This window comes from Kogia breviceps, chromosome 4, assembly GCF_026419965.1.
Source record: "Kogia breviceps isolate mKogBre1 chromosome 4, mKogBre1 haplotype 1, whole genome shotgun sequence".
Classification (NCBI taxonomy): domain Eukaryota; kingdom Metazoa; phylum Chordata; class Mammalia; order Artiodactyla; family Physeteridae; genus Kogia; species Kogia breviceps.
The window spans coordinates 164,497,678-164,513,207 of NC_081313.1; the positions used below are offsets into that span (position 1 = coordinate 164,497,678).

General features: G+C 40.0%; 1 protein-coding gene across 2 annotated transcripts in view; it reads left to right on the forward strand.

Annotated features, from left to right (window-relative positions):
- The window catches only part of RARS1 (arginyl-tRNA synthetase 1), a 37,662-nt gene extending 22,954 nt beyond the window's left edge, over positions 1-14,708 (forward strand). The window contains exons 10-15 of one of the 2 annotated variants that reach the window (XM_059063077.2): positions 482-660; positions 1,020-1,129; positions 3,414-3,519; positions 7,376-7,548; positions 7,915-8,162; positions 8,999-14,708. In XM_059063077.2, coding sequence (XP_058919060.1) covers positions 482-660; positions 1,020-1,129; positions 3,414-3,519; positions 7,376-7,548; positions 7,915-8,162; positions 8,999-9,108 — 926 coding nt within the window. In that variant the 3' untranslated portion in view covers positions 9,109-14,708. The remainder of the gene's footprint in view (positions 1-481; positions 661-1,019; positions 1,130-3,413; positions 3,520-7,375; positions 7,549-7,914; positions 8,163-8,998) is intronic. The other variant, XM_067032291.1, reaches the window with a different exon arrangement.
- Positions 14,709-15,530: the final 822 nt, after the last annotated feature.

Genomic DNA, 15,530 nt, shown 5'->3' on the forward strand with positions numbered 1-15,530 from the left:
GGACATGGGTTCGTGCCCCGGTCCGGGAAGATCCCACATGCTGCAGAGCGGCTGGGCCCATGAGCCATGGCCGCTGAGCCTGCGTGTCCGGAGCCTATGCTCCGCAATGGGAGAGGCCACAACAGTGAGAGGCCTGCGTACTGAAAAAAAAAAAAAAAAAAAAAGCAAAGCACAGATTTCCGTGTTCTGTGTCTGCTGAGCAGGTGGGCTCCAATGGGATGCTCTATGAAGAGTTTGGGAGTCAAGTGTAGTGTTAGTCCAGACAACTGCCAGGATATCTCACCTGTGCCCTGAACACACCCTGGGTGCCCAGACAACCTTGACAATAGCCATTTTCCAAGGCTCATACTGGGTCACATTGAGGAAAAAAATCCTGTGATTTTTTTTTTTGAGCTCTCTAATAAATATCCTATAATGGCGAAGCATTTATAGTCCTTTAAGATTCTTTTAACATTATTAATAAAGTTTTTTTTTCTTCTAGGATTTGTGCAAGTGGATGATGGCAGAAAGATTGTGTTTGTTCCAGGATGTTCCATACCATTAACCATAGTAAAATCAGATGGAGGTTATACCTATGATACATCTGACCTGGCTGCTATTAAACAAAGACTGTTTGAGGAAAAAGCAGATATGATCATCTATGTGGTGGACAATGGACAAGTAAGTGAGTTTGAAGACTTGTATATGTTTACATTGTCTGATTGGTGAGGCATTTGGCCCTATAAGACCCTATAAATTTCTCTACAAAAATTCAGAAAAGTAATGTAATATAAGGGAAGGAACAGGGTTTGGATTTGGCCAAGATTGTACACTTCTCAGCTTACCCGCTTGTCTCTGTAAACTGAAAGGGTGTTCCTTTTCTCATATATAAGGAATAAAGAAGAGCTTTTACAACTTTACTTGCCTTACAAAATGTGTGAGTGATTTGAATTTTACAAATTTTTATTCCTAAGCAGAAGAGCTTTAAGTCATTTTTTTAATTAGAACGTTTAGCAAGTAACTTTTCTATTTCTTTGTAGTCTTTACACTTCCAGACAGTATTTGGTGGTGCTCAAATGATTGGTTGGTATGACCCTGAAGTAACTCGAGTGTCTCATGCTGGATTTGGTGTGGTGCTGGGGGAAGACAAGTAAGTCTGGAAAATCTGAAGGTGGAAATGACACACCTGACCCCCGGATTTCTTTGAAAGAGGATATATTTCATTGGTTACCATAGTCTACGTATGTTGTAGTGGTGTACGCAGCTGAGATGTTTTGTACCTATGTCTTATCACTGTCAGAGAACGTAGCCTTTTAGGGAGAATTTAGAGAAATTTTTAACACCTTACATTTAATATTGTCTTAGGATCACTTAGCTATTTAATCACCATAGCATTTTAGATTTGGTGACACGGCCTAAATACTACCATCACATAAAAGTGGTTGATGTTTCTAAAAACTGCATGAGCTAGCTCAAGATGCTTAACAAGCCAGTGTACAAAAGCCCTAATTAAGCATGTAAAAGGCAGGCTAGGGGTGTCAGGGTATTTATTTTAGATACAAGATTATATGGAGACCAAATACCTTAGATCAAACATTTAATTGTAATATATGACTCTTCTGTATAGCTGTGCTTTTTTGTAATTAGAAGACACTGGGTCCTTACTGTGGTTTTCATGGTCCTAAGAAAGAGCTGAAAAACTAACCCACATGTTAGTATTGCTTTATAGTGTCTTAGTTTCCTAACTATTGGTTTTTTTGACTAACATTTAGATGATTATTCCTACAGTTAGGGGAAAATTAACACATTTACCTTTTATGTCTGATATTTATCACCAATATTTATATATTGGCATTTAATTTGTTTATCATGTAATGGCTAAGGGATTTTTTACTTCTTTTTTTGGTTATTGTTTTATATTTCTGCATTCAGTATCATGTAACTATGGTGTCCTACACCATAAAAAAGAAAAATAATATCAGTGATAGTTAGCCAGTAGCAGCCTACCATATTTTAAATATTGACATTAAAATGCTCAGATTCTGCCATCTATTTTTTAGTGAATTTTTCTGTTTTAAGGCTTTTTGCAATAAATAACATCATTTTATTTGATCATCTTCCTGTTTATTGAGCACCTCATTGGCTGGGTGCTCCACAGTGTGTACATTAAGATAACATAAAACATGGCCTCCTTCCTGAAGAAGCCTGTCACCTAAAGCAGAGCAGTTCCCCGTGGAGCCTGTTAAAATATACATGCCAGGCCCTACCAGGAGACTTACTGACTTATTAGGTCTACAGTGGGTATTAGGCATCTTTTTTTGAAAGCTCTTTTGGTATTCAGGTATGCATCCCTCATATTAGAACCACTGGTCAGAGGAGTAGACCAACACAAAAAAACAAAAATTCAAGGCAGACGCAGGTAGGGAATAATGGGAAAGACCAGTTATTGCAAAGTGGAGACATAAAGGAAGGCTTTCTTAGCATTTTGGCTAGGCTTTATGATGGATATCATTTCATCACACAGAAGGTCTGGAAGTTGTTGGAACACTCAAGGAGGGGAGGGGATGGTATAAGGAAAGCTGTGCAAGTATTTAATGTATTTTTGGAATAATAAAGGAGTTTTAATTCTGTAGTGAAGGGCAAGATGATCCTTTTTAAGGCAGCTCTGAACGTATAACTTTAACAGGAAGTATCACAATTACTTTAGCAGACTTTGTGTTAGATAGAAAAACATGCTTCCTTTGTACCATTATTGGGATTGAAGGATTTTTTTAACTTAAAAAAAAAAAAAGAAAGAAAAAGACATCATATATTTGGATGTCTTGCAAACTTCTTTTTAATAGGTAAAATCCAGTTTTCATGAAATGCTTTTTAATAGTGCAGTTGCCCAGGGCAGTGCTTATCAGTACTTTTGCCCCATCCACAGAGATTCTGATTTCAGTGAGAATGAATGGGGCCCTGGCATCCAGTTCTGAGTTCTCAGGCTGATTCCGATATGCTTTTAGGGTTGGTTACCACTGGACAGGTGGAATTACTATTGAGAGAAATGCAAGTAAGATTCCAGTTAAGAATTTGCTTATTTCCCAAGCAATTCTAGAAGCAAAAGTGTAATTAATAATTTTCTAAGAAGGTAAAACAACTGAGCCAAACTTTGTGTTCAGAAAAATGAACAAATTAACGGATGTCTTCTTTTTTTCTGTTTTAGCAAATGTATTAAAGGTGAACATGTAGAGAATGCTATTAGGAGCCTAAAGCATAGAATGCTTGGAGTTGAGGGTTAATAGATGAAAGACACTTGACTGTATCTACTTTCTTTTGGCATCCTCCCTGGTTGTCAGCTGAATGAGGCAGTGCCAAACCTTAATTTTCAAAGATTTCTAAGTTGGAAGGTCTGCTTCAAAATCTGTTTAACTGGGACATTTAAATTTTATTAGGAAGAAGTTTAAAACACGATCAGGTGAAACAGTGCGCCTCATAGACCTTCTGGAAGAAGGACTAAAACGCTCCATGGACAAATTGAAGGAAAAAGAAAGAGACAAGGTAATCCAAAGACTTATTTGTGTATTGTGTAGCATGCATTGTGTTGTGGTTTTTTATTTTTGTCTTTATTGAGAGAACTGGGAAGGATTATAAGGCATCAGTCCACATTTGACAGGCTTATATTACTCAGATTTTATTGCACAATTTGTTTCTTGTTGAGTATTTATTGTGAAAATACAGTTCTTGGCTATTACAAAAGGCCATGGCCTTTTCTGCCTTTGTTAATGTGGCATAGAATCTCTGCTTCTTATTGGCAGTTCACCTGTCACTGCTTTGAACCAGTGATGGGAGAATATTGAAGATTGAGACAGTCTGAATGAAGAGCCTACATTAGAGTGTACATCTGCTGAGCTCCTTTGTCTGGGAGCATTTGTAGAATGATCATAGCAGTAAACACCTACCACTCTCGGCCACTGACGAGCCATCAGAGTAGGAAACATGATGGGCTTTCATAGCACCCTTAGAAAGGACTGTGGTTGGATCTGTGTGGAATTTGGAGGAACTGCATCAAAGTGGGAAAAAGAGCATCAAAAAAAAATTTTAAGATGGGAATAACAGATGTCAAGGATTGAGATTCAAAGAGTCTTAGGTCTTTTACTCTCCTACAAGTCAAGTGGTATTTTGGAATGAACATAATTACTATAAACAAGAGTAAAATGACAGAAAAGAGACACAGAATAGGAAGAAATGTAGACATCAAAGAGCCAAACAAAAAAAAGCTTCTTTGAGGACACACTCTCTTGTTTGGTTTGGGTAGATCACTGATAATCCAGAGAGCATGAAGGCAGGCTGTAAGGCTACATTCTTCCCATCTGTTCCCTTTCCACTGTTAGCAAAATGACATGTAAGATACTTTTTTTCTCTATTTCCAGTAGGTGGTTGTCAGGTATACCCAGTTGGTATCTCCAGAATGGTTTTGCCTTTTAGTTCTGGCCTAGGCGCAAGTGGCACAATCAGATGAAAAATGGAAAATTTAGTCATCTAATCAATTTGTTTAGTCTGCATGATAACAAAAACTGCTTTGACTTTTATTTCTTTGGCCATTTCAGCTAGTATTTTTTGATTTGCACACAGTAAAATGTAAAGCTTGATGAATTTTTACACACACATATGTATAGACATGATAACACCAACCAATCAAGTTATATTTCCATCACCCCAGAAAGTTTCTTATCACCATAGATCACTTGTTTATTTGAGGACTTTAATGAGATCATAACGTGTGTTCTGTTTTCCAGGTGTATCAGTAGTTCATTTCTTTTTATTGCTAGATAACATGTATGTATGTATGACTGCATTGGGTCTTCATTGCTGCTCTCAGGCTTTCTCTAGTTGTGGCGAGCAGCTACTCTTTGTTGCAGTGTGCAGTGGCTTCGCTTGTTGCGGAGCACGGGCTCTAGGCACACAGGCTTCAGTAGTTGTGGCACACGGTCTCAGTAGTTGTGGCTCATGGGCTGTAGAGCACAGGCTCAGTAGTTGTGGTGCACGGGTTTAGTTGCTCCGCGGCATGTGGGATCTTCCCGGACCAGGGCTCAAACCCGTGTCCCCTGCATTGGTGGGCGGATTCTTAACCACTGTGCCACCAGGGAAGTCCCTAGATAATAGTATTATGTTTCTTCTGTTGATGGACATTAGGGTTGTTTCTGTTTGTTGATTATTACAAATAAGAAGCTGATTTCAGCATTGCTGTTCAAGCCACTCTATGGGTACATGCACTTTTTCTCTTGGATGTATATCTAGGAATGGCATTGATGGGTTGTAGAGTGGGCTTATGCTTAACTTTATTAAAAATTGTGCCAAGGAGAGTTGTAACCTTTGTACACTCTCACCACTAATATGTGATTGTTCCAGTTGCCCCATATCTTCCACTATATCTTTTTGTGAGTCTTCTATTTTAGCTTTCTGGTGAATGTGTATTAGTATCTCACTATGGTTAAAATTTGCATTTATCTGATGAGTAATTTATGTTGACTATTGCTTATTGGCCATCTGGGTGTCTTTTGTGAAGGGTCCGTTCAAGTCTTTTGTACAGTGTTTGTTTTAGACCATCTATTCATTTATATTTATCCACATATTTACCCTTTCCTGTGAACTTTATTCCTCCCTGCAGTTTTTTTTATTGCCTAGGTTTGGTTTGGAGTGGGAGTTAGGGAGTTTCCTTCTTTCCTTTGTACTTATCTTGCTTGGGAGTTGCTGAGCTTCCTGTGGGTTGGGTTCCTCATCAGCTTAGGAAAATTCTCAGCCATATTTCTTCAAATATTGCATCTTTGCCCCATTCTGTTCTGGAATTCTAAGTACATATGTTATGTTAGAACTTTTGATTGTCTCCCAAAGTGTCTTTCACTTTTTTTTTCACTTTTCTTCTCTCTGTGCTTTATTTTGAATATTTTTCTACTTCAGATATTTTGCTGTTCTGTATTCCAAATGTCTATTGAAATTTTACTTTTCATCCAACTTTGTCTCTCGCCTAATTATTTGAATACCTTAATCATAGTTTTCTTTTAGCTTTTCATTTCGAAATAATTGCAGACATACCCAAAATTGTAAAACAGTACAGAGAATTCCCATATTCGCTTCCCCAAGTATTAACATCTTACAGCCGTAGTATGATTATCAAAATCAGGAAGTTAACATGGCTGCAATACAGTTCACTAATCTGCGGACCTTAGTCAAGTTTTGCCGTTTGTCTCACGGACGTCCCTTTTCTAGTCCAGGATCACGTGTTGCATTTAGTTTTCATGTCTCCTTAATCTTTTTTAATCTGGGCAGTTCCTTGCTCTTTCTTTGACTTTCATGATCTTGACACTTACAAAGGGTCAGGTTTTTTGTGGAATGTCCCTCAGCTGGATTTATCTGGTTTTCCTCATGATTAAATTCCAGTTATGCAGTCTTGGGAAGATAGGAGTTCTTCTCACTTTGTTATTTCAGGAGGCACGTGATGTTGATATTTCTCATGATTGTTAATATTAATTTTGATCACTTTGTTAAGGTGATGCTATCAATTTTCTCCACTGGAAAGTTACTATTTTTCTTCTTTGTAGCTAATAAGTATTCTTTAAACAATTCCAGACTTTAAAGTTGCTGTTGACTTGTTTTTGTTGTTTCTACTCCTTCCCCCTACCTCACCTCCTTGGTTTTTAGTCATTTCATCTGACATTGTAGATGAAAAATTATAATGGTTCTAGATAATATCATCTTCCTAGTTAGGTTTTCTGGCCGACAGATAGCATGCCATCTGGTTGTCTTAACGGTGTCTTTGTTGATGCTCTCTCGTGACTTCAAACAGTTGTTTCATATAATTTATTCAGCTTTTAAGTAGTTGATTTTGCTGGAAGGGTTAGTCTACTTCAAGCTACTGCATCATGTCCAGAACAGAAATCCTTACTTACACTTGTGACCTAATAATGCTTCAGAATGTATGACCAAATTTAGCAAAACAATATTAGATCTCCAGTTCTTGACACCCTATTTTAATTCCAGTTAATTACCTGACCCTAATTTTTGTTTTTATTTTACTGTACTTGTTTCCTTCCTGTAAGCTACCTCAGAATCTCCGATGGAATGAAGCGGATATAAACTAATAATTGGTGCTTTCAGTTTCTCATTTACTGAGTAACATATTCAAGTAGACACTTCATAATTTACAAATCAAGTTTCTCATGGAAACATTCTTCGTTATGCAGAGCTGTTGAGTTGTATTTTCATTGTTCTCTTCTTTGTAGATTGGTCCGTGTCTTCCTACCTCAGTGTTGATATTTATTAAAGTTTACTGATTAAAAAGTACCATTAGATGCTCCTTACGCCCATCTCTTGTCTATCAGACAGGATTATGAAGTATTTTTTCTTTTTCCGAAAGGTCTTAACCGCAGAGGAATTGAAGGCTGCTCAGACATCTGTTGCTTATGGCTGTATCAAATATGCTGATCTTTCCCATAACCGGTTGAATGACTATATCTTCTCCTTTGACAAAATGCTGGATGACAGAGGAAATACAGCGGCTTACTTGTTGTATGCCTTCACTAGAATCAGGTAGTTGTGGGTACAACGTTGGTTTTTTTTTCTTTTTTTTTCTTGCAGTACACGGGCCTCTCACTGTTGTGGTCTCTCCCGTTGCGGAGTACAGGCTCCAGACGCGCAGGCTCAGCAGCCGTGGCTCAGGGGCCCAGCTGCTCCGCGGCATGTGGGATCTTCCCAGACCAGGGCACGAACCTGTGTCCCCTGCATCGGCAGGTGGACTCTCAACCAGTGCGCCACCAGGGAAGCCCTATAACATTGTTTTATTTTGAATCAAATGATGATTATTTCCAGTTTATATCAGTCACTTCTTATTACATGTTTCAATGGAGAAGAATGTACTTAACAAAGGGGAATGATGGCTGTTACCTGATTTTTCAGGTCGATTGCACGTCTAGCCAGTATTGATGAAGAAATGCTCCAGAAAGCTGCTCGAGAGACCAAGATCATTTTGGACCATGAGAAGGAATGGAAACTAGGCCGGTGCATTTTGCGGTTCCCTGAGGTTCTGCAGAAGATTTTAGATGACTTATTTCTCCACACTCTCTGTGATTATATCTATGAGCTGGCAACTACTTTCACAGAATTCTATGATAGCTGCTATTGTGTGGAGAAAGATCGACAAACTGGTGAGTGGCTCATCCAGTAGTCATTTTGGGGATTGGGCACCAACAAGGCATTTATTTGAGTTGGATGTAGGTGGTTTTCAATTTGTTTTATTTACGGAAACCATCTCCCCCCCCCATTTTTCCCCCCATTACACATTAATCCGTATCATATACACAAGACAGAATTGAGCTAGCTCTAATAAAAGCATAAACGGAATTCTTCCCATTCCCAAACTGACTAGTTTCCCCACCCTCAGGCACATGGGATGGAACCATAAGACTCTAAAGAAAAACAATTGGAAGGCCACTAGGAATAGGACATTTCCAACAAAAGCAGTGTGACTGAGGGTCCCAGAATGAATATTTGGGGTTCTTGATAACGAAAACTACGCTTGGGGGAAAAATGATACCTTTTGTAGGCTTTTTGCTCTACCCTGTTACATAGTTAATGAAGTAGACTGATTTAATGTGTTACATGGCAAGTAGGCATTTCTGAGAGTCATGCCTGAGAACTAAAACTTCATTAGGAAAAAAATCTCACCATTATGGTGTTAAAGTTTATAGTTAATTCAGACCATGAGGCCTAGGAAATAACTCTAAAAAGAAAGATAAAATTACAATCTAATCAATGCAGGCCTCGTGTCTCTTTTATCATCAGTTGAAAATAGATTTCTTGAATGGAACACTAATTTCTTGCATTGTCTCCCCTTAGAGTTTAAGGTAAAGGTGATTCTAGTTAAAGCCCCAAAACATCTATGGGTTGGGCTGTTCACTTCTCAGTAAAATCCAGAAGTAACATAGATTCTTTAATAGTGATTTGTAAAAAGAAAACTTACTGTCTTTTTCTATGTTCTCAGGAGAAGTATTGAAGGTGAACATGTGGCGTATGCTGCTATGCGAAGCAGTAGCTGCTGTCATGGCCAAGGGGTTTGATATCCTGGGAATAAAGCCTGTCCAAAGAATGTAATCCTCCTTAGGTTTGAACACTGTGTGTTTTTACCAAAGTGGCCATTAGCATTGTTTGCTTTTTTTTTTTACAATCAATCACGTGGATACAAAAACAAGTAAAAGAAATTTGTCAGCTATCTACAGAACATGTGGTTGTTTATCTCTCACAACTAGGCTTCTGAAAAGAAAAATACTTTCACTAATTTTAATTAAATAAGGAATCCCATTTATTGAGCCCTGCTATAGTCCCCAAGAACACAACCTTCATTACCATTTCTTCTGGAAAAAAAAATTCTTAATAAACGTGAATGGTATTGCACCATGCTGTTTCCAAGACTCTCCAAGCTCAAAGGAGCCTTAGATATGATTTTAATGAGTTATGACAATAACTACCAATTACGACTGGTATGCACAGAGCCCATGTCCACAGAATAAAGGATAAATTGAGAATAAATATCTAACCAAAGAGAACAGCAATGAGAAGACAAATTATTAAAAAGAAGCCAAGCAGAAGTTCTGGAGTTGAAAAGTATAACTGAAATGAAGGATTTGCTAGAGGGGCCCAAAGAAGATTTGAGCAGATAGATGAAAGAACTTAAAGATAGGCCAAATTGAAATTATACAGTCTGAGAATTATATTAATGCTTAGAATGAAATTTTTAAAAAATGAACAGAGCCTAAGAGATGACCTATAAGACACCATCAAAAGTACCAACATATGTATAATGGGAGTCCCAGATGAGAGGAGAGAAAGAAGCATAAAATACTTGAAGAAATAATGGCTAAAAATTTCTCAGATTTGATGAAAAACATTAATCTACATACAGAAGAAGCTTAATGAACTCCAAATGGGATAAACCCCAAGATCCTTTTTGAAATACATAATCAAACTGTTGAAAGACTGACAGATTGGAAATCTTGAAAGCAACGAGAGAATCTACTCAAATCACATGCAAGGGATCCTCAATAGCAGCGGTCCCCAATTTCAGCAACATTTTTTTCCACAGACTGGGGGTGGAGGGTAATGGTTCAGGCGGTAATGTGAGCGATGGGGAGCAGTAGGTGAAGCTTTGCTTGCTTGCCAGCTGCTCACCTCCTGCCTTGTGGCCTGGTTCCTAACGTTCAGTTATTTCACCTTCATCAGTTGTCTGTGGCACTGAATGAGAACTGCTAAGGAATGAAAGAGTTTAAACCCTTTACTTCGGACCACACTCGGCCTGTCTGCATCCTTCTGATTCAACCACCAAGGGAGGAGGGAGGCGTCCCGGGGCTGCTGCTCCCCACCGACACCCACCCTGTCTAGCACGATTTTGGTCACCAGGATTTTAGCAGGTTTGTTCTTTTTAATTCTCAACATTTGGGGTAGAGCTGGATGGTATGAAGCCTCGATTTCCGATTGTGTTTGTAGACAATTTCAACGGAAGCGATCAGAAACTAGGACTAAAACTTCCTCTAAATGAGAAAATTCCCCCAAAGAAGCACTTTAAAGATATCTCTGAGAAAAGTTAGGAAGAAGTCACTGAGTGATATAAACCCACACACACACAAACACACACTCAAATAAAAAGCAAAAGAAAATGCGGTAATTATGTGCCAATCTCCTCCTTGGTCCACAGCCCAGGGGTGGGGGACACCCCTTAGTATGATTGACAAATACAGAAAACATAGGAAGTGGGGGATGGAGCTATATAGGAACAAAGATTTTGTACACTGTTGATGTGAAGTTGTTATAAACTAAAGTCTAAACTAGGTTGTTATAAACTAAATGTAGATGTTACTTATCCCCAGGGCAATCACTAAGAAAGTAACTCAAAAATATAAAGTAAAAGAAATTACAAGGGAAATGTTTAGAAATACCTATTCCTTTTTAAGTTGAATAATATCTATGGTATATACACAACATATTTTGCTGGTCCATTTATCTGTTAATGGGCACTTGGGTTGCTTCCATGTTTTAGCTATTATAAATAATGCTGCTAATCATCATGAGTGTTCAAGTTTTCTTCAGGACCCTGCTTTTCAGTTCTTTTGCGTATATGCTCAGAGGCAGAATAGCTGGATCAAATGGTAATTATTTTTAATTTTTCGAGGAACTGCCACGTTTCCCACAGAAGCTGTACCATTTTACATTCCCAGCAGCAGTGCACAAGGGTTCCAATTTCTCCATCCTTGTCAGTTCTTTTTCATAGTAGCCATCCTGTTGGGTGTGAGGTGGTGTCTCAGTTGTGCTTTGCATTTCCCTAATTAGTTAACATTTTGAAGGCAGAAGGAAGAAAATAAAAGACTAGAGTGGAGATGAATGAAATAGAGAATAGGAAAACAATGGAGAAAATCAAACCAAAATTTGGTTCTTTGAAAGATCAATAAAATTGACAAATGAAACGTTTATAGCTAGACTGACGAGAGCTCAAATTACTAAAATCAGGAATGAAAGTGGGGATATTACTACTAACCTTACAGAATAAAATGTAAGAGAAGACTATGCACAGTTGCATGCCCCCCAAATTAGACAACTTAGATGAAATTTTTAAAATTCCTAGAAACACAGAAACTACCAAAGCTGACTGAAGAAGAAATAGAAAATCTGAATAGGCCTAAAACAAGTAAAGAGATTGAATCAATTATGCCAAAAAAATTCCAATAAGGAAAATTCCAGGACCAGATGGCTTCTCTGGTGGATTCTACCAAACCTTTAAAGGAAAATTAATATCAAGTCTTCCAAAAAATGGAAGAAAGGAATCACTGCCTAACTCATTCTATGGGGCCATTATTACCCTGATACCAAAATCAAAGACATCACAAGATAAGAAAAGCACAGATCAACATCCCATATGTATATAGCTGAAAACCTCAAAAGTACTAGCAAATCAACTTTAACAATATTAAAAGAATTAATACATCATGAGCAAATGAGGGGCTCCAATCAAGATGGTGGAGCAGTAGGATGTGGAACTCCCCTCCTCCCAAAAATACATATACAAATGGAACAATTCTTACAGAACACCTACTGAACACCAGCAGAAGTCCTAAAACACCTGAAAGGATGAGAAATATCTCCACATAACTGGGTAGGATGAAAAAGAGGGGAAAAAAGTTGGGGGGGGGGGACAGGACCTGCACCGCTAGGAGGGAGCTGAAGGAAGGAAAGATTCCCGCACCCTGGGAAGCCTCCTCATCTGCGGGGAGGTCAGCTGGGACAGAAAAGGAGCTTCAGAGGCTTAGAGGAGGGCATGGCATCTGGTTTGTGGCAGGCAGAACAGAGAGACCTACACAGTCCGAGCCACCACCCTGTACCCCCAGCCTAATGCGCATCCACTGGTACAGGTGGGGGCTGGGTGCTGAAACATGGGGTTTAGAGGACAAACCTGGGGAGAGGACTGGTGTTGGCTGCTCGGAGACAGACTGAAGGAGCTGGAGTGTGGTACGGCCACAACCAGGACTAGAAGCCAGGCCCACCATAGAAATGAAGCACTGTTGTCAAGTGGTGCACAAAGCGGGGAGGGGGTGCTGCCATTACAGCCTCTTTCTCCACATGCTAGCCCCTGCCCACGCAGGCTCTGGAAGAGCACGCCCCCAGCCACCCCACCTCGGCCAGCTCCCACCTGGGCAGTCTTGCAGGCCCCAGGTGCCACCTAGGCAGGCTCTGAGGCCAACCACAGCCTCGGGAGCAGACACCAGCAGTTTGCCCACATTCAGAGGTAGGGCCAAAAGCACAGCTGAGCCCCAGGGGCCACAGAACTTAGAAAGCAGGGCTGAAAATTCAGTGCCTGTGGGACATCCGAACAGACAGCGGGTGCTCCCGCAGCTGGGACGGGTCTGGCCTTAATAGCTATGGGCTTTGTGGGTGCATGCACGCAGGGACTGGGCCATGCCAGGGTCTAAGCTACCTCTATAGCTCCCACAGCAGGTCCAGGTGTGGGACTTGTGCTGTCCTGGGACCTGACTTCAGTGGCTCTGTGCTGGTGTCCTTGAGACACCTGGGTGAATGGCTGGCATACCCACGGTAGAGGCAGAGCCAAGGGCAGTGCCAACAACTGTACTTTGTGAGCCCAGACAATGGGTGAAAGGTGACACATCAGAGCACACCCACAGGTGAACAGCTCCAGCAGAGGAATACTCAGTGGCTCCCCTCCCAGTGGGAGTGCTTCAGTCCCACCTACCTCACACCACAGCTCAGTAACGCAGCTCAGAAACAGATCTGGGGACATCTACTCCAACATCTAGGTAGCAGACACTGCCCCTGACAGGGCAGTGACAACCACAGAGCAAAGAGGAGGCCCCACTCAACATCCAGTGCAGGCTCTGGCCACCACACCACCAGTCACACCTCCTATCAAGGGGATAATGGCCAGCATACATTGAGGAAAAAGGTGGCGGCCATCCATACTAAAAACAGCCCCTGTGCCAAAAATGTTAAACCCACGCAGTCTACAAAGGGATGCTCCCACATTAGTGCAGCCCTCCAGGACCACAGTAGATAACTGATTTTCCTAAACTCATAGCAAGAGAAATATAAGTAAAATGAAGAAGCAGAGGAACCATTGACAATAAAAAGATCAAGAGAGTTCCCCTGAAACAACAAAAAATGAAACAGACCTCTTTCGTCTAATAGACAAAAAGGAGATAATGAAAATACTGAAGGAATTAAGAAAGGTTATTGGCAGAAATGCAGATTACTGTAAAAAGGAACTAGAAACTATAAGGAGGAACCAAGAAAAAATAGAAAATTCATCATGAGCAAATGAGACTTACCCAGGAGTGTAAGGGTGGTTCAACATTTGAAAATAAAGTAATACATCATATTAATCAATTAAATAGCAGCACTATTTACAAGAGTCAAGACATGGAAGCAACCTAAGTGTCCATCAACAGATAAATAGGGCTTCCCTGGTGGCGCAGTGGTTGAGAGTCCACCTTCTGATGCAGGGGACACGGGTTCGTGCCCCAGTCCGGGAAGATCCCACATGCCACGGAGCCGCTGGGCCCGTGAGCCATGGCTGCTGAGCCTGCGCGTCCGGAGCCTGTGCTCCACAACGGGAGAGGCCACAGCAGTGAGAGGCCCACGTACCACAAAAAGAAAAAAAAAACAAAAAACCAAAAAAACCAGATAAATAGATAAAGAAGATATGGCAAATGTATATACAATGGAATATTACTCAGCCATGAAAAAAATTGAAATAATGCCATTTGGAGCAACATGAATGGACCTAGAGATTATCATACTAAGTGAAGTAAGCCAGACAGAGAAAGACAAATATCATATGATACTGCTTATATGTGGAATCTAAAAAGGATACAAATGGGCTTATTTACAAAACAGAAATAGACTCACAGGTACAGACAACAAACTTATGGTTACCAAAGGGAAGGAGGTGGGAAGGATAAGTTAGGAGTTTGGGATTAAAATATACACACTACTATATATAAAATAGATAACCAACAAGAACCTACAGTATAGCACAGAGAACTCTACTCAATATCTTTTAACAATCTATAATGGAAGAGAGTGTAAAAACAATATATATATATTTATATATGTATAACTGAATCACTTTACACCAGACACAAACAATTGTAAATCAACTATATTTCAATAAAGTTTTAAATCAAATTTAAAAATATTATTTAATATGTATCATTGATTGATTAACATGAGAACTCACAGATAGCAGCACTGTAACTCATGCCTGAACAAAGCTTATGTAACACTTATTTTCTTTCAAAGGCACATCATAGCCTTCTTGGACAATTTTAAACAGCAAGATCACCAACAAAAAGCACAAAAGTGTCACTAAATAGGCCACGTAAAGGACCATTTTTTTACAGTATGTGAACTGAAACAAGATGGCAGAACAGCATCTTGTTCAACCTAAGCTGGTAATGTGTTCACTGGGTGACTCAAATTTTTCACTGCTCTGTGCATAGCCATGAATGACTGCAAAAGCTCTACGAGTATCAGTTTGGGGGTTACAAATAAATGTTAGCAAGCTGTTAAATTCACAAATACGGAATCCACGAATAGGGAGAGCAAACTGTATCTTGCTGGTGACTTGATTTTCTCTCATCCTGTAATGTCTTTTTTTTTTTTTTTAGAGCTTTTATTACTTTTATAAATTTATTTATCTTATTTTATTTTTGTCTGCATTGGGTCTTCGTTGCTGCACGGGCTTTCTGTAGTTGCGGTGAGTGGGGGCTACTCTTCATTGTGGTGTGCGGGCTTCTCATTGCAGTGGCTTATCTTGTTGTGGAGCATGGGCTCTAGTCTCGCGGGCTTCAGGAGCGGTGCACGGTCTCAGTAGTTGTGGTTCATGGGCTCTAGAGTGCAGGCTCAATAGTTGTGGCACATGGGCTTAATTTGTCCGCGGCATGTGGGATCTTCCTGGACCAGGACTCGAACACATGTCCCGTGCGTTGGCAGGCGGATTCTCAACCACTGTGCCA